General features: G+C 41.4%; 1 protein-coding gene and 1 non-coding gene across 2 annotated transcripts in view; one reads left to right on the top strand and one right to left on the bottom strand.

Moving 5' to 3' along the window:
* The window catches only part of LOC143767548 (alpha-2-macroglobulin-like protein 1), a 108,345-nt gene extending 86,331 nt beyond the window's left edge, over positions 1-22,014 (top strand). The window contains exons 23-35 of the mRNA XM_077255957.1: positions 727-816; positions 1,929-2,105; positions 2,192-2,273; positions 3,659-3,815; positions 6,033-6,107; positions 6,366-6,528; positions 9,715-9,905; positions 9,980-10,195; positions 12,163-12,275; positions 13,204-13,294; positions 18,338-18,406; positions 19,631-19,736; positions 21,828-22,014. Coding sequence (XP_077112072.1) covers positions 727-816; positions 1,929-2,105; positions 2,192-2,273; positions 3,659-3,815; positions 6,033-6,107; positions 6,366-6,528; positions 9,715-9,905; positions 9,980-10,195; positions 12,163-12,275; positions 13,204-13,294; positions 18,338-18,406; positions 19,631-19,736; positions 21,828-21,874 — 1,577 coding nt within the window. The 3' untranslated portion in view covers positions 21,875-22,014. The remainder of the gene's footprint in view (positions 1-726; positions 817-1,928; positions 2,106-2,191; positions 2,274-3,658; positions 3,816-6,032; positions 6,108-6,365; positions 6,529-9,714; positions 9,906-9,979; positions 10,196-12,162; positions 12,276-13,203; positions 13,295-18,337; positions 18,407-19,630; positions 19,737-21,827) is intronic.
* LOC143770833 (U6 spliceosomal RNA) lies at positions 20,957-21,063 on the bottom strand. The gene has a single exon (XR_013214746.1). It is a non-coding gene; the product is annotated as a U6 spliceosomal RNA (small nuclear RNA).
* Positions 22,015-23,481: the final 1,467 nt, after the last annotated feature.

Genomic DNA, 23,481 nt, shown 5'->3' with positions numbered 1-23,481 from the left:
AACCTGAAGACCCACCTCTTCCGACAAGCCTACAGCCTGCAGTGATCCTCAACCTACTGAACCGCCGCACAACCAGCTCTACCCTCTCCTAGTGTATCCTCACCCATCCCCAGCAGACTGTGAGCCCTCGCGGGCAGGGTCCTCTCTCCTTATGTACCTCTGTGCCTTGTTTTTTGCTCATGTTTAATGTATTTGTCTATATTTGCCCTGTATTCACATGTAAAGCACCATGGAATAAATGGCGCTATAAAAATGTATAATAATAAATAAAAATAATACCCTCCTTGTGGAGTGTGTCAGTGACGCCTTTTGGACATCTGTCAGGTCAGCAGTCGTCCCCATGATTGTGGAGCTACTGAAACAGACTAAGGGACCTTTATAAACACTTAGGAAGCCTTTGTAGGAGTTTTTTTTTTATTAATTATTCTAATTTACTGAGTTAATGACTTTTGGGTTTTCATTGGCTGTAAGCCATAATCATCAACATTAACAGAAATAAACACGTGAAATGCATCACTGTGTGTAATGACTCTATAGAATATGAGTTCCACTTTTTGTATTGAAGGATTGAAATAAATTAACGTTTTGATGATAGTCTAATTTTGTGAGAAGCACCTGTAGATAGACAACTATTAAAAAAAGAATTTAATTTTAGTTACATTTTGTTCTTTTGTTTAACATTACTTTTGGGAGACTTGGTAACCATATCTGTTCTTCTTTTTCTAGATACTGTTCCCAGAATAGATAGATCATTCGCAGTTTCTCTTCCAAGAGTATGGGTGGAGAATACTCAGAGCGCGAGTATTGTCGTGATGGGTAAGATGACACATATTCCATCAAAGATCTAAGAGCTAAATCGATGTGTTATGTATTAAATGTACAAACCGGCCAAAGTGAAGTTTACCTAAAAACTTTGGAAATAACTTTGTATATTTCGGATTGATCTTGGCTTCCATTGCGCTCTATACTCGGGTCACAGACCTTTAGGGTTTCTTGCCTGTAATGATTGTAATCAAGCTCATTTGTAGATAATAATAATAATAATAATAATTTTATTTATATAGCGCCAACATATTCCGCAGCGCTTTACAACTTATAGAGGGGACTTATACAGACAACAGACATTACAGCATAACAGAAATCACAGTTCAAAACAGATACCAGGAGGAATGAGGGCCCTGCTGCTCACAAGCTTACAATCTATGAGGAAAAGGGGAGACACGAGAGGTGGATGGTAACAATTGCTTTAGTTATTTGGACCAGCCATAGTGTAAGGCTCGGGTGTTCATGTAAAGCTGCATGAACCAGTTAACTGCCTAAGTATGTAACAGTACAGACACAGAGGGCTATTAACTGCATAAAGTGTATGAGAACATGATGGAGGAACGTGATTATGTTGTTGTTTTTTATTAATAGGCCACACAGGGATAGTTAGGTTAATGCGTTGAGGCGGTAGGCCAATCTGAACAAATGAGTTTTTAGTGCACGCTTAAGACTGGGGATTGGGGATTAATTGTATTAACCTAGGTAGTGCATTCCAAAGAATCGGCGCCGCACGTGTAAAGTCTTGGAGACGGGAGTGGGAGGTTCTGATTATTGAGGATGCTAACCTGACGTCATTAGCGGAGCGGAGGGCACGGGTAGGTTGGTAGACTGAGACCAGAGAGGAGATGTAGGGTGGTGCTGAGCCATGGAGTGCTTTGTGGATGAGGGTAGTAGTTTTGTACTGGATTCTGGATTGGATGGGTAGCCAGTGTAATGACTGGCACAAGGTAGAGGCATCGGTGTAACGGTTGGCGAGGAATATGATCCTGGCAGCAGCATTCAGGACAGATTGGAGCGGGGAGAGTCTGGTAAAAGGTAGGCCAATTAGTAGAGAGTTACAATAGTCCAGACGAGAATCCCAACTTCTGAACATTTTGTCGCAGGGGACGGTCTTGGGCTATCACTGCAAAACCTTGACAATCTAATAACAATGCCCTACGGCTGCGGAGAGCAGAATATGATAACCGTTTGCCCTATGGTAAGTGTGCTCTTGTATCTGGACGTCACCGGACAGTTGACTACTACACAAAGAGATACCATCATATCCTACCTGCAAGATGGTGAGTTATTTCTATTCTCAGAGGTTCTCTATAGCAAAGTCCTTGTACAGTCCCCTAACCACTATCCCAATGTCACCCATCCCCAGGATATGCTCGACAGCTCCAATACAAACACCCTGATGGCTCATTTAGTGTATTTGGGATGAGTGATCCAGAAGGAAGTACTTGGTGAATATATTTCCTCTCCTCTCACTTGACTTTAACTTTCTTTTCTCCAAGTATACAATAAAAAAAGCGCAAAAAAGCAAATTTTGCAAATTTTGCAAAATGCAACTGAATTTCCCTCCTTCCCACTCTCCCTGACTTCTACTTAGAGAGAACCTGTCACCAGGTTTGACCGATATGAGATACGGTCACCGCCTTTCACCCCTGATATGCAGCATTCTATAACGTTGTATATCTGCCCCCAACCTAGAAAAAGACCTTTTATTATCCTCACCTGCGGGGCGGTCCGGTCTGAGGGGTGTCGCTCCTCTTGGTCCGGCATCTCCCATCTTCTTCAGATGCCGTCCGCACTTCTCTGCCCTAATAAGTCCTACAAGAAGAAGGAAGAAATATATATATATATTGGCAATAACCCGGAATACCAAAATAAACAGAAAACCAAAAAAGGGACAATATCACAAATAATATGACAATACTTTGTTAAAGAAATATACATACATAAAGACGTAGACATAAAAAGAATAAAACACATAAGACAAGGACACATAAACAATGATGATAACACAACAGATCAGGAGGGGAGAGGGGTATGTCCATCACGAGGAGAAGGGAAGAGCCGGACCAAGACCAGCGACGCCCCTCGGGCCGGACCGCCCCGAAAGTGAGTATAATAAGTTATTTTCCTTGTCCTGCAGGTAGGGTTGGGGACAGATATACAATATCATAAAATGCTGTACATCAGGCCTGAAAGGTGGTGGCCGTATCTCATATTGGCCAAACCTGGTGACAGGTTCCCTTTAACTTATTAACCTACACAAAGCTTTGGTTAATATTGCCCTGATTCATCAAGATTGCCATTTTCTTCGCCGGTCTTGATGAATTTGGTGCATCTTGCTCCAGTGCACACCTCATCAGGACTGCGCACCTCTTAATGAATGTGGTGCTTCTTTAGGTGCTGCTTGGAACCGCCATATACTTCGGTTGCAGTTTACGTCACTCTTATGGAGTAAATGATGATGAATTTGTTGGGCTTGTTTGGCCATGCGCCTTTCCATGAGTTGGCCGAGTTTGCCATCACTTGTGAAAAAGCCAAAAGCAGAAAAAAGTTTTGCACAATTGCGAGTAGCACAAAAATTTTGCAACATTTCAAGCAATTTTGCAGCAGAAAACTGGTGTAATCTGCTTGATTGTTCAGCCCTCTATGGACAGAAAGGGAATATCGTCATCCACCGGCAGACTTTCTCCCCACCAAGATCTGTGTCTTCCTATTTTCCTCTCGGGCAGCTTTATATTCCATTTCCACAATGTCCGATGTTTTCCATTCTACTCTGATTTACTCTAAGGATTTTCATCCTACTTGTCACTTATAGAACTGTCTGTGTCCCTAGGCTCTCCGCACTCGTGGTTAAGTGTTTCTGGAAGGCCTTCTTCTACATGTTTATTGATATTAATGTGATAAACGAGGCTTTGGTATGGCTCGGGCAACAGCAGCAACCGGATGGCTGCTTCATCATTCGAGGGATAGTGATTCACACAAACATGAAGGTAACACTGATAAAAGAACACAAGCTTCGCCTTATGTAGCCACAAAGTCACACATTAACAAACACAGCTGTAATTAAGGTGAAATCATTCACAATACCACAATCAGCTCAACTGATTTTGAACCTCTTGGACAGAAGCATAATTATATTTTTCCCATTATGAACAAGAATTTGACTAAGATTATATTGCTCCACATGTACAAGAGTACAACTACTGTAATACTCCCCTCTGTGTACAAGAATATAGCTACTATAATACTGCCCCTATGTACAAGAATATAACTACTATAATACTGCCCCTATGTACAAGAATATAACTACTATAATACTGCTCCTATGTACAAGAATATAACTACTATAATACTGCCCCTATGTACAAGAATATAACTACTATAATACTGCTTCTATGTACAAGAATATAACTACTATAATACTGCTCCTATGTACAAGAATATAACTACTATAATACTGCTCCTATGTACAAGAATATAACTACTATAATACTGCCTCCTATATACAAGAATATAACTACTATAATACTGCCTCCTATGTACAAGAATATAACTACTATAATACTGCTCCTATGTACAAGAATATAACTACTATAATACTGCCTCCTATGTACAAGAATATAACTACTATAATACTGCTCCTATGTACAAGAATATAACTACTATAATACTGCCTCCTATATACAAGAATATAACTACTATAATACTGCCCCTATGTACAAGAATATAACTACTATAATACTGCCTCCTATGTACAAGAATATAACTACTATAATACTGCCCCTATGTACAAGAATATAGCTACTATAATACTGCCCCTATGTACAAGAATATAACTACTATAATACTGCCCCTATGTACAAGAATATAACTACTATAATACTGCCTCCTATATACAAGAATATAGCTACTATAATACTGCCCCTATGTACAAGAATATAACTACTATAATACTGCCCCTATGTACAAGAATATAACTACTATAATACTGCTCCTATGTACAAGAATATAACTACTATAATACTGCTCCTATGTACAAGAATATAACTACTATAATACTGCTCCTATGTACAAGAATATAACTACTATAATACTGCCTCCTATATACAAGAATATAACTACTATAATACTGCCCCTATGTACAAGAATATAACTACTATAATACTGCCCCTATGTACAAGAATATAACTACTATAATACTGCTCCTATGTACAAGAATATAACTGCTATAATACTGCCCCTATGTACAAGAATATAACTACTATAATACTGCCCCTATGTACAAGAATATAACTACTATAATACTACTCCTATGTACAAGAATATAACTACTATAATACTGCCCCCTATGTACAAGAATATAACTACTATAATACTGCTCCTATGTACAAGAATATAACTACTATAATACTGCCCCTATGTACAAGAATATAACTACCATAATACTGCTCCTATGTACAAGAATATAACTACTATAATACTGCCCCCTATGTACAAGAATATAACTACTATAATACTGCTCCCTATGTACAAGAATATAACTACTATAATACTGCCTCCTGTATACAAGAATATAACTACTATAATACTGCCCCTATGTAAAAGAATATAACTACTATAATACTGCCCCTATGTACAAGAATATAACTACTATAATACTGCCCCTATGTACAAGAACATAACTGCTATAATACTGCCTCTTGTATACAAGAATATAACTACTATAATACTGCCCCTATATACAAGAATATAACTACTATAATACTGCTCCTATGTACAATAATATAACTACTATAATACTGCTCCTATGTACAAGAATATAACTACTATAATACTGCCCCTATGTACAAGAACATAACTACTATAATACTGCCTCCTGTATACAAGAATATCACTACTATAATACTGCCCCCTATATACAAGAATATAACTACTATAATACTGCTCCTATGTACGAGAATATAACTACTATAATACTGCCCCTATGTACGAGAATATAACTACTGTAATACTGCCCCTATGTACAAGAATACAACTACTATAATACTGCTCCTATGTATTGTTGCATGAGTAGCCTTATATGAGAACTAGTAATAAATTTGTAGATTTTAACTTGAATTCTAGAATTTTAATAAATATATAATGAAACGAGAGCCTGATATAAAGTTCCCTGTGACTGTGATATGAATATATTGTATTCGTTCCAGGGTGGGGTGGAAGACGACGTCTCACACAGCTGTTATCTCATGACGGCTTTCTTGGAAGCTGGCAAGCCGTCCACTGTGAGTAAAATGAAGGGCATGTTTCCCTGATACCTGGCGGGTAGTGCAGAAGTATGGAACAGGGGCATGCATCCACATTTTAGGGCCATAGTGAAAACACTGGCTTTGCATTCCCGCTAAAAAGGGCGACGATTGAGACACTTTTTTTTGTTCAAAATGTCAGTATCGTTAATGTCATCCATGGGTGTTATAGGATGCAGAAAACATAGGAAATAATAATAATAATAATAATAATAATGTGTCTCCTAAATCTACCAGGACCCTATAGTGGCTCTGGGGCTCTCATGTTTGATAATCCTAGCTCCGGACATTACCAATCCGTACACCATGGCGCTGATGGCGTACACCTTTGCACTGGCCGATGACGTGGCAACCAAGCAGATGCTTCTGAACAAACTTTTTCTAGTTGCGGAGTCCTCAGGTAACCAGGGTGTGTGGGCGACGGGGTATCATGTATGATGGCGGCCATAGATTTGTAGAGTAAGTGGCACTGCGGGGTAGTTGTCGGATGATTACGCCATTCCCATCAATGTTGTGGTGGAAAGGGCATTTCTTCTTCTTTACCAAGTTATGGAACTGTTGGTTGGGAAGGACAGGGGACTTGTCCTCCTTAAACAACTCTGGGTATTGGTATGGCAAGAATTTTGAAATTGCATTTTATACGCCCCCTATAAGTAATGTGGCACATAGTATTGCCATAGAGCCTTCCGTGGTTTTAGAACATGTTCACACAGGGAAGATACAATGTGGAATTTGTGTCCGAATTTTGGAGGAATTTTTGAGTCGGTAGCATCAAAATGGATGAGATTTTAACAAATCTCATTCCCACAGTGCAAAAAAAATCTGCTCCCAAATGGTTTTACATTAAATATGTTAAATCAGTAGAAAATTAATGTTGGGAATTTATTGTGAATTTTCATCGAGTTAGGTGGTGAAATCTAAATCCACTGCTGTGTTCAAAGGAAAGTCTAGAAAATGTTTCTTTCAAAAAGTTTAAAGTGGGAAAAAAAAAAAAACAAAATAAATTTGAAATTTGGAAAACCCTGTCTTAATGGCTTCAGTTTGCTTGAAAAAAAAAACGTGGAGTCTCCAACGCTGCTCCCGGTGTCTGTTATTGTCCGCAGCGCCTACAATATATCAACAGCACTGCAGCCAATAAGTAAGCGCAGCCGCTCTGCCTGAGATGACCGCACGAGACACTGGGCTCCGTTATTGTCTGCAGCGCTGTCAACGTGACATCAGTGCTGCAGACAACCATAGTCACTTGGAGCAACAGCAGAGACTCAGTGCTGGACCTGGGAAGGGTGAGTAAGGCTTTTTTTTTTTTTTAAAGTAAACTGCTGTGGGGAAACAGAGATTGTCTAAGACCTGAAACTCTCTGAGAGGTCCTTTGACCGATCCCTGCTAGTCTTTATGCATCTGTTCTCCTGTGATGATGTCTCCTTCCATGTCACTAATCCAATTAGAGATGTTGAAACATTATTGCAGAAGGCCGGTTGTACAAAGGGGATCAGGCAAAGCTTTCACGGAAGCACCAGGAGAGAAGTGTATAGTTTTTTTTTTTTGTATTTTACTCATCTACAGTAGCAAAATCTGTAAGGAAGTTCTGCCACATGGAAACATGTTTTCACAATGAATTTGACTTTTTGTAGCACCTACAGATGCGATGGAGATGATTCAACCCTCATTGCTAATTCAGTTTACCAGCAAAATTTGCAAAATTTTCTTCTTTTGGAAATGAACAAGGAAAAGAGAAAATTTTCTATGATCACCAGAAATCAGTACACCCCCTTTAAAAAGTTAGATGACAACTTGTCTCTTCTGAATTCCACATAAGTGTTCGGTTGGGGTCAGATCAGGAGACACTTGGCCACTGAATCGCATTCACCCTGTTCTTCAGAAATGCAGCAGTGGCCTTAGACGTGTGTTTTGGATCAGTCATGTTGCAGAAGTGCACGTCTGCCAAGGGACTTTGGACTCCTCACCTTTACACCATACAATTTTGAAACCATCCGTTCCAAAAACAGTTATCTTGGTCTCATCCCTCCAGAGTATAATGTTCCAGTAGTCTTCATATTTTTCAGCATGGACCCTGGCAAATAATAGGTGGCTTTTTTGTGCATGGACTTTAGGAGAGGCTTCCTTCATGGACGACACCCGTGCATGGGTGACGGGAAACACTCACCCCCATTTGGCTTTCTACTTCTTTAGTTAACTGCAGTGAACTTGCTTGCAACCTTCAACCTGTTTAGGTAGTAACTTCTGTGGTCACCTGGACACCTCTCTGAGATTGTTGCAGTTGTAGACACCGCCATGATTCACTATAGACATAACCAAGTCCTTGCAATGTTTCATTGTCTTCATCGCCAAGCCACCACCATACTTCACAGTAGGCAGCATTGAGCTATCGTCATACTTCACTGTAGGCATCAGTAAGCCATCAGCAGCCTTCACTGTAGGCATCACCGAGCCATCACCACGTTTCTCTGTAGTCATCTGAGTCACTGCCATGTTTCCCTGTAGTCATCAATAATCTAATTGCTTCTTCTGACCCTGGAAACTTATGCGTCACTGTAGACCACCGAACACTGCTATACTTCACTGTAGGGTCATTTTAGGCAACGTGCCACTGCTATTCATCACTGTAGGCATCCCCAAACTGCCACCAATCATTTTAGTGAGGTTGTCCTTTTCAGCATCGGCTTCATTCTTCCTTTTTTCAAACTTATCGCTGACCTATAAGCCTGAAAAGTTAATGTTTTGATTAATCAGTCGACACGAAAGAGCGGCTAAACTTGTGTGGCTTATTTATATGGTTTTGAACATATTGAAGGTGATTTTTTGTGTGCTTTGAGTCAGTGGAGGTGGCGTCTTGAAGTTCGGACAAAAGGAACTTCATTGTTTAATATGTACCATACTATGCACACTGAAACCTGCTTCAGGTGGTTTGTAGTTACTTGAAAACTTTGACCAATGTCCTAACTTCTTGGACCACTCTCTTGACAACCGAAAAATATTAGCAACCAGGAGGCCATATCCCACGAGCAATGGGCTAAGATTCCACAGGAACGCTGCTAGATGCTGCTGTCTGGCTATGCATCAGGTCACGACAGTCAGAGGGTCAGCAAGTCATAAGAGCTAGAAAGGCTCTGCTAAGTATTAAAGACGCTGGTCATGAAGGGTGTGCACTATTCTGAGACTGTAGTAGTCAGTAAAAGTGGCATTTCGTGCTGAATTTGGAGAAAGCATTTGTTATAGTAGTCGTGTTGAGCTACTGTAGTTGTGGTGTTCTTGTTTCATTAGTTTATTGCAAACAGCAGAAACTTTGTAAATTTTGCTAATAAATCTTAGGGATAATTTTTGATGTCAACTGTAGGTTAAAATTGATAGGAATACTTGAATTAAAACCACTATATAATTCTACATGATGGATATGGAGATTGACTGTGGATTTAGGTCCGCAGTGGTTGTTTTTTGCCAGGTGAGAAAATGTCGGAAATCTTCCATTTTTGTAGTGGTGGTTGGATAAAGTTTTTTTTTTTTATCCCTATGTCATCAAATATATTATGCCTGTTGTTGACGTCCACGCGGCATGTCTCTCACTCAGGAGACGACTTGTACTGGACGTACTCTCTTCAGAACTATCAAGGCACCGCCAGCGTGGAGTTAAGCGCATACGTTGTGCTGGCGTTACTTACTGGCTCCGCGATTACGGCAAGTGACATCAGTAAAGCCCGTCGAATTGTCATTTGGTTGATCAAACAGCAGAGTCCCCAGGGGGGATATGGCTCCACGCAGGTAAAGTTTCCAGAATGTTTGGCGTCTTTTGCGCCATCTTCTTCTTGTACAGTATTAATCTCTGCCTCTCACAGGACACGGTCGTTGCCATTCAGGCTGTGGCCAAGTACATGGCTCTTACGTTCAACTCGGGAAGTTCCTTGGGCATTACGGTTTATAACGGCAAGACAACTGTGGCGACGTTCAGGGTGGATCAAACCAATCGTCTTGTCCTCCAGAAGTCGCCACTACCAAACCTCCCCGGGAAATACAGGCTGCTCGTCGAAGGAAATGGATGCGTGCATGTCCAGGTGACTCACGAAGGGCTTCATATATGCATTTGTGGGTCCCAAGCACTGACCCCCTGAGAGGACTATAAGATAAACTGCCACAGCAACCAATCACAGCGCAGCTTATAGTTTGCCAGAACTGCATAAAAAAGTGAAAGCCAGGCTCAGTTTTCATAAATGAGGCCTAAAATGTTCTTTGTACCGAATAAAGCCGCATTCATCACATCTGTCACCCAGTAAACCGATCGTCCATAGCAACCAATCCCAGCGCTGCTTTTATTTTACCAGAGCTGTTTAAAAAAATGAAACCTGAGCTGTTAATGGTTACTCTAGCAAAATGAAAGATGGACATTGATTGTTTGTATGAGATACAAAGATAGTTCTCCTTTTAGACTGTTTTGATGAATGGGGCCTAGTTTTCTTGTGAAGTTTGCACAGGATGATGCTTATCGGGAATCATTTATCAGAACTGGTCTACAGTAAAAGTGTTGCTAATAGTAGTCAATCAGAGTTCAGTTTTCATTTTACCTGCCCTGTGTCCGCAGCTCACTCACCCTGGGCCTCCAGCTCACCCATCCTGGGGCTCCAGTTCACCCGTCCTGGGCCCGCAGCTCACTTGCCCTGTGCCCACAGTTCTCACACCCTGGGCCCAAAGTTCACCTCTTCCAGGCCACCAGCTCACTTATCCTGGGTCTGCAGCTTACCTGTCCTGTGCCCGCAGCTCTCCTACCCTGGGCCCACAGCTCACCTGCCCTGGGACCGCAGCTCATCTTCTCTGTGCCCACAGTTCCTACACCGTGGGCATACAGCTCACCCGTCCTGGGCCCGCTGCTCACCCGCCCTGGGCCCGCAGCTCACATGCCCTGTGGTCGCAGCTCACCTGCCCAGGGCCCACAGTTCTCACCCTGGGACCAAAGTTCACCTTTCCTGGGCCACCAGCTCACTTGTCCTGTGCCCTCAGCTCTCCTACCCTGTGCCCTCATCTCTCCTACCCTGTGCCCGCAGTTCACCTGCCCTGTGCCTGCAGCTTATCTTCCTTGTGCCCACAGTTCCCACACCATGGGCATACAGCTCACCCGCCCTGGGTCCGGAGCTCACCTGCCCTGTGCTTGCAGCTCCCCTGCCCTGTGCCCACAGTTCTCACACCCTGGGCCCAAAGCTCACCTGTCCTAGACCACCAGCTCACTCATCCTGTGCCCGCAGCTTACCAGCTCTGTGCCCGCAGCTCATCTGCCCTGTGCCAGCAGTTCCCACACCCTAGGCCCACATCTCATCCGTCCTGAGCCTGTAGCTCACCCTCCCTAACACCACAGCATTCTTGCCTTGTCCTCCACTCTTCAGAACAGTTTTCAGTGTGGGTCTTCTGGCAATAATAAGTTCTCATGTGGTCACATGTCAAAAGATCCAGACTGAAACTAATCCGAAGCAGTCCGAGGACCAGTTGGGGAGCTGCGGCAGCAGGACTGATGAGAGGTGTGCTTGGCATGGGTTATTATAATCCTGTTTAAAGTTTATTTTCATCCCTTCATGTCCCTCAAAAAAAAAAATCAAGAAAATTACATCCAGCAGGCTATCTGCCGTTTTTCTGGATTCAGGTGAAAGGGAATCTCTTAAATGTCAGATTCCAACGAATCTGGAGAGCTGAGAGGACTGAGCTAAAGACAAAGTCAGGACAGATCTAGGCCGGGAACAGAAGGGTAAATGTTGGATCCAAAACTTGTATTGGAAGGTGGAGTCAGAAAGTCGGGAAGGGGATGGTGAAAGCGAAGTTGGCCCACAAGACTCAGCCCAAGGGCACATAACCAAGCACTGCGATATTAGAGTGATTTCCTCAGAAGCTCCAGGTTTTGAGCACATTGCAGGTAGAGGTGATACATGGCAGCTGCAATGTTTGGGAGACTTGTTGTTCTTGTTAATTTTCCTTTTAATTTAACTTTTTTTTTTCATTTCTATTACATCAGTCACCTCCTGACCTTTATTTTTTACAGAGCGTCACAAAATACAATTTGGAGCCAGTGAAAGTCCGATCAGCATTTACTATTGATTTCAGAGTTTTTGGTGACTGGAATTCTTGTATTTTTACTATTGTTATAACAGTCAGGTAATCTATTTATCAAAATATAAATGAACCACAGAAATAAAAATACCACTGACCTAAAGATGAACAAAAAACTACAACAGCAACAGCGCTCAACTAATAACAGAAAATATGTAGAGAAAAGTGCGAGTTGGTCAAATTATTGTGATTGATCGTTCAGTTTATTTATCTTTCTATAATATCTCTAGCTCTCTATTAGCTATCTATTATCTATGTATCATCTATCTATTATCTATTATCTATTTATCTATCATCTTTCTATTATCTATCAATCATCTATTAGATAAATAGATAAATAGATAATCGATATATCTATTATCTATCATTTATCTTTCTATCTATTATCTATCTAATATCTATTTATTATATATCTATCTATTTATTATCTGTCTATCATATATCATTTATCTATTATCTAGCTATCATCTACATATCTATTTATCTATCTACTATCTATTATCTATCTATTATCTATCAAATAGATTGACAATAGACAGCTAATAGATAATAGAGAGATAGATAATAGATAGATGATACATAGATGATAGATTATTATCAATCTAATTATCTATTTTCTATCATCTATGTATTATCTATCTGTTGTCTATCTATCATCTATTATCTATCATTTATCTATCTATCTATCTATCTATCTATCATCTAGCTATTTATCTATCTATTATCTTTCTATCAATCATTTCTGTTGCTCCTTCACAGTATCCCTTTTGCACAGTGGCGCACCCGACCACCCAATGCTACGCTTCTCCATTCTCATTCATGGGACCTGATGTGGTTCCCTGTCAGATGGCCGGGTGCGCAGCTGGGAAGGAAAACCATGAAGGCCCCTTCATTCTCATCATCGGAAGGTTGTCCCTGATGTCAGATGACTGAAATATCCTTAAAACATGACCTGTAATTTCTTTTGCCACAGTTACATTGGACTAAGAAATGTGACTAATATGGTTGTTATTGAAATGGGAATGCTATCAGGATTCATAATATGGGACCAAACGGAAATAAAGGTAATACAACAGCACTGGTACCTTGATTTGCTTCCATAATTAGTAAAATTAGGTAAGATTAGGGCAGATATGTATGGAGGTGATAGGTTATATACTGGAGATTATGTGTGGAGGTATCAGGAGATTAGGGCAGAGATGTATGGAGAGGACCGGTTATATGCTGGAGATTATGTGTGGGGAGGTATCAGGAGATTAGGACAGAGACGTATGGAGGACAGGTGATATACTGGAGATTGTGTGGGAGGTATCAGGAGATTAGGACAGAGATGTATGGAGAGGACAGGTTATAAACTGGAGATTATGTGTGGGGAGGTATCAGGAGATTAGGGCAGAGATGTATGGAGAGGACAGGTTATATACTGGAGATTATGTGTGGGGAGGTATCAGGAGATTAGGGCAGAGATGTGTGGAGAGGACAGGTGTCACCGGTTCCTTCTCCAGTATCACACAATCAACAGAGCAAGAGAATAGTGAACAATTCCAGAATCTTTATTTAGGCAAAACACGAAAGGTCCATATAATCCACCACTCTGAGGATACAACAGTCCAGAACACGAATGCAGTTCAGTAACTGGATAAAAGTCCAACAATCCAGCAGAGAGGATAACATAGTCCATATACTCTTCTTTCTCTCTGATATCCTCTTCACATCATGGTTCCACACCAGACTGATCTGTGTCTCACCTCCCTGATATTTACAAGTCTCCCTCCTCATTCACAGGTCAGGAGGGGGAAGGTCTCAGGGGCTCATTGTTTCAACAAGTTAGGTCAACATGTCATTAGCATATTAGCAAACAGCATTATTCACTGACCCTGTGGAGAGATAACAATACAGAACTGTGGGGAGAATATCAGATGGCAAATAACTCATCCTACAAGAGAACACCATGAAAATAATTAAAATAGAAATATACACAATAATGATACCCACATAGCATATCACACCATCACAACCGGTTATATACTGGAGATTGTCCTAATCTCCTAATACCTCCCCACACACAATCTCCAGTATATAACCGGTTGTGATGGTGTGATATGCTATGTGGGTATCATTATTGTGTATATTTCTATTTTAATTATTTTCATGGTGTTCTCTTGTAGGATGAGTTATTTGCCATCTGATATTCTCCCCACAGTTCTGTATTGTTATCTCTCCACAGGGTCAGTGAATAATGCTGTTTGCTAATATGCTAATGACATGTTGACCTAACTTGTTGAAACAATGAGCCCCTGAGACCTTCCCCCTCCTGACCTGTGAATGAGGAGGGAGACTTGTAAATATCAGGGAGGTGAGAGACAGATCAGTCTGGTGTGGAACCATGATGTGAAGAGGATATCAGAGAGAAAGAAGAGTATATGGACTATGTTATCCTCTCTGCTGGATTGTTGGACTTTTATCCAGTTACTGAACTGCATTCGTGTTCTGGACTGTTGTATCCTCAGAGTGGTGGATTATATGGACCTTTCGTGTTTTGCCTAAATAAAGATTCTGGAATTGTTCACTATTCTCTTGCTCTGTTGATTGTGTGATACTGGAGAAGGAACCGGTGACACCTGTCCTCTCCACACATCTCTGCCCTAATCTCCTGATACCTCCCCACACATAATCTCCAGTATATAACCTGTCCTCTCCATACATCTCTGCCCTAATCTCCTGATACCTCCATACATAATCTCCGGTATATAACCTGTCCTCTGCATACATCTCTGTCCTAATCTCCTGATACCTCCATACATAATCTCCAGTATATAACCTGTCCTCTCCATACATCTCTGTCCTAATCTCCTAATACCTCCCCACACACAGAGATGTATGGAGAGGACAGGTTATATACTGGAGATTATGTATGGAGGTATCAGGAGATTAGGACAGAGATGTATGCAGAGGACAGGTTATATACCGGAGATTATGTATGGAGGTATCAGGAGATTAGGACAGAGATGTATGCAGAGGACAGGTTATATACTGGAGATTATGTATGGAGGTATCAGGAGATTAGGACAGAGATGTATGAAGAGGACAGGTTATATACTGGAGATTATGTGTGGGAGGTATCAGGAGATTAGGGCAGAGATGTATGGAGAGGACAGGTTATATACTGGAGATTGTGTATGGAGGTATCAGGAGATTAGGACCGAGATGTATGGAGAGGACAAGTTATATACTGGAGATTACATGTGGAGAGGTATCAGGAGATTAGGGCAGACGTGTATGGAGAGGACAGGTTATATCCTGGAGATTGTGTGGAGACGTATCTGGAGATTAGGACAGAGATGTATGGAGAGGAAAGGTTATACACTGGAGATTACATGTGGAGAGTTATCAGGAGATTAGGGCAGAGATGTGTGGAGAGGACAAGGTATATACTGGAGATTGTGTGGGGAGGTACCAGGAGATTAGGACAGATGTATGGAGAGGACAAGTTACATACTGGAGAATATGTATGAGGAGGTATCAGGAGATTAGGGCAGAGATGTATGGAGAGGACACGTTATATACTGGAGATTATGTGTGGGGAGATATCAGGTGATTAGGGCAGAGATGTATGGAGAGGACAGGTTATATACTGGAGATTGTGTGGGGAGATATCAGGAGATTAGGGCAGAGATGTATGGAGAGGAGAGGTTATATACTGAAGATTGTGTGGGGAGATATTAGGAGATTAGGGCAGAGATGTATGGAGAAGACAGGTTATATACTGGAGATTGTGTGGAGGGGGTATCAGGAGATCAGGACAGATGTATGGAGAGGACAGGTTATATACTGGAGATTGTGTGTGGAGGAATCAGGAGATTAGGACAGATGCATGGAGAGGACAGGTTATATACTGGAGATTGTGTGGGGAGGTATCAGGAGATTAGGACAGAGATGTATGGAAAGGACAGGTTATATACTGGAGATTATGTGTGGGGAGGTATCAGGAGATTAGGGCAGAGACGTATGGAGAGGACAAGTTATATACTGGAGATTACATGTGGAGAGGTATCAGGAGATTAGTGAAGACGTGTATGGAGAGGACAGGTTATATCCTGGAGATTGTGTGGAGACTGAGGTATCTGGAGATTGGGACAGAGATGTATGGAGAGGACAGGTTATATACTGTAGATTACATGTGGAGAGGTATCAGGAGATTAGGGCAGAGATGTATGGAGAGGACAGGTTATATACTGGAGAATATGTATGGGAAGGTGTCAGGAGATTAGGGCAGAGATGTGTGGAGAGGACAGGTTATATACTGGAGATTGTGTGGGGAGGTATCAGGAGATTAGGGCAGAGATGTATGGAGAGGAGAGGTTATATACTGGAGATTGTGTGGGGAGATATCAGGAGATTAGGACAGATGTATGGAGAGGTTATATACTGGAGATTGTGTGGGGAGGTATCAGGAGATTAGGGCAGAGATGTATGGAGAGGAGAGGTTATATACTGGAGATTGTGTGGGGAGATATCAGGAGATTAGGACAGATGTATGGAGAGGTTATATACTGGAGATTGTGTGGGGAGGAATCAGGAGATTAGGACAGAGATGTATGAAGAGGACTGGTTATATACTGGAGATTATGTGTGAAGAATTATCAGGAGATTAGGGCAGAGATGTTTGGGTAGGACAGGTTATATACTGGAGATTGTGTGGGGAGGTATCAGGAGATTAGGACAAAGATGTATGGAGAGGACAGGTTATATACTGGAGATTATGTGTGGAGGTATTAGGAGGTTATGGCAGAGATGTGTGGAGAGGACAGGTTATATACTGGAGATTGTGTGTGGATTTATCAGGAGATTAGGGCAGAGATGTATGGAGAGGACAGGTATCAGGAGATTAGGGCAGAGATGTATGGAGAGGACAGGTTATATACTGGAGATTATGTGTGCGGATTTATCAGGAGATTAGGGCAGAGATGTATGGAGAGGACAGGTTATATACTGGAGATTATGTGTGGGAGGTATCAGGAGATTAGGGCAGAGATGTATGGAGAGGACAGGTATCAGGAGATTAGGGCAGAGATGTATGGAGAGGACAGGTTATATACTGGAGATTTTGTGTGCGGATTTATCAGGAGATTAGGGCAGAGATGTGTGGAGAGGATGGGTTATATACTGGAGATTATGTGTGTGGAGGTATTAGGAGATTATGGCAGAGGTGTATGGAGAGGACATGTTATATACTGGAGATTATGTGTGGGGAGGTATCAGGAGATTAGGGCAGAGATGTATGGAGAAGAGAGGTTATATACTGGAAGTTGTGTGGGGAGGTATCCAGAGATTAGGTCAGATGTATGGAGAGGACAGGTTACATACTGGAGATTGGGTGGGGAAGTATTAGGAGATTAGGGCAGAGATGTATAGAGAGGACAGGTTATATACTGGAGATTGTGTGGGAGGTATCAGGAGATTAGGGCAGAGATGTATGGACAGGACAGGTTATATACTGGAGATTGTGTGGGAGGTATCAGGAGATTAGGGCAGAGATGTATGGAGAGGAGAGGTTATATACTGGAGATTATGTGTGCGGATTTATCAGGAGATTAGGGCAGAGATGTATGGGGAGGACAGGTTATATACTGGAGATTGTGTGGAGGTATCAGGAGATTAGGACAGAGATGTATGGAGAGGACAGGTTATATACTGGAGATTGTGTGGAGGCACAGTATCAGTAGATTAGGGCAGATGTGTATGGAGAGGACAGTTATAGGCAGTGGAGTTTTGTAAATTGACTTGATGGTGGATTAGAGGGATGAAAAACTGTTAGTGCGGAGGCCACAAATGGAGATATTTCAGTATAGACGTGATGAGGCATGTACAAGACGTTTGGTTGGAAACATTGAATTGGTGACATATTTTTGGCTGCAGGGGCAGGTGATTGTACGTTTGAAATTTGTGCTCTAAAGCTTGAAGCAAAATTGTATGTTACATTTGTGGCTTTCCACTTCTCGAGCATGCACTGACAGCGCAGTCATAGATTGGGGACAGTTGGTAAAGAAAATAGGACACAACCAAATACATTGAAAGAAATATATTTACATTCCAACCTTTTACAGCTCCTGAAATTAGATGTGGTGAAGAAAGTTTCCTTCCAGAAAGGCGTTTTTATCATTTACCTAGACGAGGTGAGTGAATGTCCCGTCACATGAGAAATGATTGTATGGTGAAGTAAGGAAATTCACGTGTTGGGTCCTTATGTGACTGGATCATCTCTACGACTGCGCAGTGGACGATCCAGTGGGGTGATTGATTTGGGACAGTATCTTTCTTACAGTACAGGATTCCATTTAAATAAATGCAGCAAATATGAGGACAATTTAAAACAAGTCATCGTAATGGCCACCCAGGTTTTGCTAACATCATGTTTTTCTTTAAATAATGATTATTACATGCAAATAAAAGGCGCAACAATGGGCTCAGGATTCTCACCATTCCTCATTATTCTATATGTGGCATGGTGGGAAGAAAGTAACCCTTTCATGGCTGACGTGTTTCGGTACGGTCGGTACGTGGATGATTTCCTGGTCTTAAGGTGGGAGTGACTGTGCCGAAATTCATTGGATATTTGAACCACAATGAATTAAATTTCTCTTATTCAAATGAAAAACGATGTTTTTGGGATATTTTGATGGAAGCTGAAACACTCAATACTATATTACATATTACTATATACCGCAGTCCTTTCTGCAGCAAGTGACCTTGCTCAGAAAGGGGAGGTGATTGGCGCAAAAAAATTATTAATGCGAGAAATATATTGGATTCTGCTTCTAAACACCAAACGGCCTAATGGGTTAAATTATAGAAATGATACAAGTGTTTACAAAATTAATTATGCACATTACGTGCTTGTTCACATGTGATTGGTTCTTACTGGTTTTAAATATCGTCACAGTTTAAGGTGAATTATCTCTGACTAAGGGCGTGCGAAACGCCGGACATGCATCAGAGGGTTAACAACATGGAACTGCACGTGTGATTTTTTTTTAAACTAATTTATCAATAAAGAAGATCCTGGTTTTTCAATCTCTCCTGGGAATGCCAATCCCTTTCCCTTGAATTTTCATTACAAGATTCCCACATCCCCGGAGCCTGTAAACGTAGGATGGGGAACTTAATTCATTCATCTGCCCCTACATAGTTTAAACCCGTATAAGAGGGTTATAAACAAACGCCGATCGATTATTAACCATTAATTGGCATTGGTCATGAGCAAAAGTCTGGTACATTTGCTGCTTCTCATATTATGGGATGATCAATTAATTTCTTAATTTGTTAATCAGTTCCATTTATTGAAAGTTGCCTGATATACTGCTGTTCGCATAACATCCATCTTGTTTATCTGTCTTAAGCTCTATTTAGAAGAACAACATGAATTCTCCATTTCAATAAAGCAGGAGATCTGTGTCCGTGCCTTGAAACCAGCAAATATTATAATATACGACTATTATATGCCAGGTAAGAAACCATCTAGAAGTCAAAAGGGGTCTCGACTTTGGACAATTACCACTTGTTAGACGAATTCTGGACAATTACCACTTGTTAGACGAATTCCTTACAAAAAAAGCCAGGCCCAAAGTGTTAATCTGTTGGGAGTCCTGGTAATATACATCTAGTTTCGCTGCATTGCCACCTCAGGGGGGCATTAAATATTACACAGTGTCCATTTACATCTATAGGATCTCTGTGTAAGTCAAGACAGGACAGGTCTTCCAAAGTTAGACACTGTGTGTATGTAACCAAAAATGAAGACCCAATTCATGTTAATGCCGGTGTTGAATGAGGGCGTGTGCTGGAGATATGTCTCGTGACAAATCTTACTCTACTCAGCGATTGGAGTAACATTTCTAGAGTAAAGTACCCCACATCTCATCATCATGAATTAGATGACCTGTAACGTCACTCCATAACTCTTCGCATTTGGGCTGAAACTGGCATGAAAATGCCAAAACTCGCAACATTTTTGTGGTGCAAACTTGCGTTGCGCAAATATTTTGCGACTTAACAAAGTGTGTTCTGACAGATTTCTGACAAAAAGACTTTAATGAATCGAGGCTTAAGAGTCTTGAAAAGAGGATTTGCTGCTATGATATCTTCAGACTTCAGAAAAATCCATTATGTAAGGGCAATGATGGAATCTACAGAGAATCGAATTTGCCAAAACACGTGGATCTTACAGGGAAATTCGATTTGAGCCGCAGTTACTTGATGTAAATTGAATGTTCTCCAGAACCCAGAGCATAATATATGAGGATGTAAACATAATAAGACATCAATACTTACCTCACCTCCCACCTGCCGGATGTCCACACAGCCTGGCGCCAAGACCTCAACACCTCTTCTGTCCCTCTTGTCATGCTCAACTTCATTAGACGCCTCACTCGTGGCTGTGGTTTCAGACACATCTAGTCCTCTGATGTCACCGCGTGCCACATGTTGTGATGTCACTCATGCTACGAGCACCGTAACATCATTGCATCACGATCTGCACATACTGTAGATGTTAGAGGCTCAGTCGCACCATAAGCTATGGTCTAGAGTGAAGTGGACAAAGAGGTTGCGTGCTACGGGGAAAAGGGAGAGGTGCAGGTGACCGGTCGGTGCACTTCTGTGACTATTTTTGATTTTATAACCATTTATTGGACTCTCTATGTTTTTTTTTTTTTTTTTTTTTTTTTTTAAATATGGAACGCTTCACGAATTTGCGTGTCATCCTTGCGCAGGGGCCATGCTAATCTTCTCTGTATCGTTCCAATTTTAGTATATGTGCTGCCGAAGCGAGCACGGACTCTCTATGGTTTAACATAACGGCTGAACCTCCGTTTTGCTGAATTTCTGTAGAGCAAATCACAAAAACTCTATTCGGGTGAATCTGAATTTTTGTAAAATTCAAGGGGATTTAAATTCCACTTTAATATATTCACTCATATCTACTTGCTTTTACCTTCTCTGTGCAGCTCCTCACCTAGTTCTCACAATTCCAGTCCACTCCTTTCTTCTCATCACAGGTCTTGGGTCTCCATCCATTCAGTCTTGGTCCAGTCTTCTTCTCCTCTGGCTCTGAATAGGCCTTGTAACGTCATGGCGTCACAGAAGGACGCACTTCATAGGCCTACTATGCCTCACTAGACGTCACCATCCCATGGTGTCATGATGTTGTGAGGCATGGTCAGGGCTTGAGGGGCTGAAGACCAGACAGGTCAGGGACTGCACAGAGAAGGTGAATCTTGTGAACCAGTGAAAGGTGAGTATAATAAACCCTACATATATTGTGCTCTGAGAGGCCTTAAAATTGCATTTCCCAGTTGAATTTGCGTGAATGTAATGAATTTGCATTTCCCCCGAGTCACTCATCTTTACCGGCAACCAGTTGACATCCTGTCTGGATGTGGAACTAGGGAAATGTGTCATGGCATCCCATTCAGTTCTACTGATTAGCTGAGAATATTTTCAGAAGCTTTTGAGACCCAGATCCTTTTACGTGAAGCTTTTTAATATTCTGGTGCTGCTATATTGATGTATTGTCTTTTTTTCTTTATTTTACTACAGAGGAAAATGCTGAAACTTCGTACAATGTTCCAGACCGTAATCTGTAATATATAATTGATATAATGGGACAATATTATAGTGAATGGGACTGTAGTGATGATGTAAGCCTCAGCTGGGTCCATGGGTGAATACTTGTAAAGCGACTATCTATACATGATGGATCAAAATAAAACTGCATTATTACTGCAAATATTTGTGTCATTTTTTAAGAACTGTACTGACTGACAGGCAATGGCTTAAAGGGGAGGCAGGAGTTAATTTTGAGCCTGAGTCATAAAGACTGGGGGGCCCAAAAGGTTCTTATGATTCATAAAGGAAAACCAATTCTATATAATAGTTGGAGATTTTGTTTTGGGACCCATGATCTTTGGTTATGTCATTGTTCCCTACTTGCTGGGGGTCTGATCAATGGACCCCATTGATCCTAAGAATAGGGCTCTAATGCCTCGATAGAATGGAGAAGTGGCTGCGTATGTAAGCCAGAGCTTCATTTATTGACCGCGTGTCATGGAGATAGCCAATCGCTAAAACTTGACTTTCTCTGGCAGACCTATAGACAAAGAATAGAGTAGGGATGCCCACGCATGGCCCTGAGGTTGGACCCCCAGTTATTAACAAGTTATCACACACCGAGTTGAGTGAATTGAATGAGTTTCACAAAAAAATGCTAGTTGGGAATAATCCAATTTTCTTTGCAATTTTGCTGGATTTTTTCTTATAAGACCTGGAAAGGGTTACAAGATACAAAACTACTAAACTAATTTCGCCACTCACCTGTCCCACCACTGCAGCTTCCCGCATGGTTATCTGCTGACTCCCCCGTTCTTGTCTACTCTCCAGTCTTCACTGTTGTGTGCTCAATAGGCCTCACAGATCATGTCATGATGACAACACGTGAGCCATAATGGGTGCCAAAGAGTGAAGGCTAAAGAGAAGACCAGAGCCAAAGGGAAGGCGGGACACAGTGGAAGAACGGATGAGTGTCCCATATGATTTTATTTCCGATTCGTCATGCACCTAGAAAATCCATGAGAGTTATGGAGTATATAAGAGACGTCTGTTGTAGATAATGGGGTGTTAAAATCATGGAGAAAACTAGGATTTCAAGGAGCCAAGAGGAATAATGTATCTGGATTGTTTTTGTATGGTAGAGGAGGTCAAAGGAGGGTGTCAAATCATGAAGGCTCAAGAAGAGAGGGATGCTTGGGTTGGAGTTTAGACTCTCAAATCCAGAAAAAGTATAAAAAGGTTTTACTGTAATTAGAAAGGATGGTATATGGTGCTTGAATGTTCAAGAGAATGTGAGTTGGAGGTGCAAATGCTTTGCTGGTTACACTTTTGGTAATTTACAAAGGAAGAATCGCTCACCAACAGTGAAAGCTCCAGCTTCACAGAATAAAGGAAAACCACAAGATCCACGGACCATTTATTTATTTATTTTACTCACATATATAGCTCCATTAATTCCACAGCGCTTTACAAACATTATCATCGCTGTCTCCATTGGGACTCACAATCTATATCCCGTATCAGTATGTCTTTGGAGTGTGGGAGGAAACCGGAGAACCCGGAGGAAACCCACACAAACACGGGGAGAACATACAAGCTCCTTGCAGATGTTGTCCTTGGTGGCATTTGAACCCAGGACTCCAGC

This window comes from Ranitomeya variabilis, chromosome 4 (assembly GCF_051348905.1).
Source record: "Ranitomeya variabilis isolate aRanVar5 chromosome 4, aRanVar5.hap1, whole genome shotgun sequence".
Taxonomy (NCBI): domain Eukaryota; kingdom Metazoa; phylum Chordata; class Amphibia; order Anura; family Dendrobatidae; genus Ranitomeya; species Ranitomeya variabilis.
The sequence above is the reverse complement of the archived record's forward strand: the minus strand, read 5'-3'. Positions and strand labels throughout refer to the sequence as shown.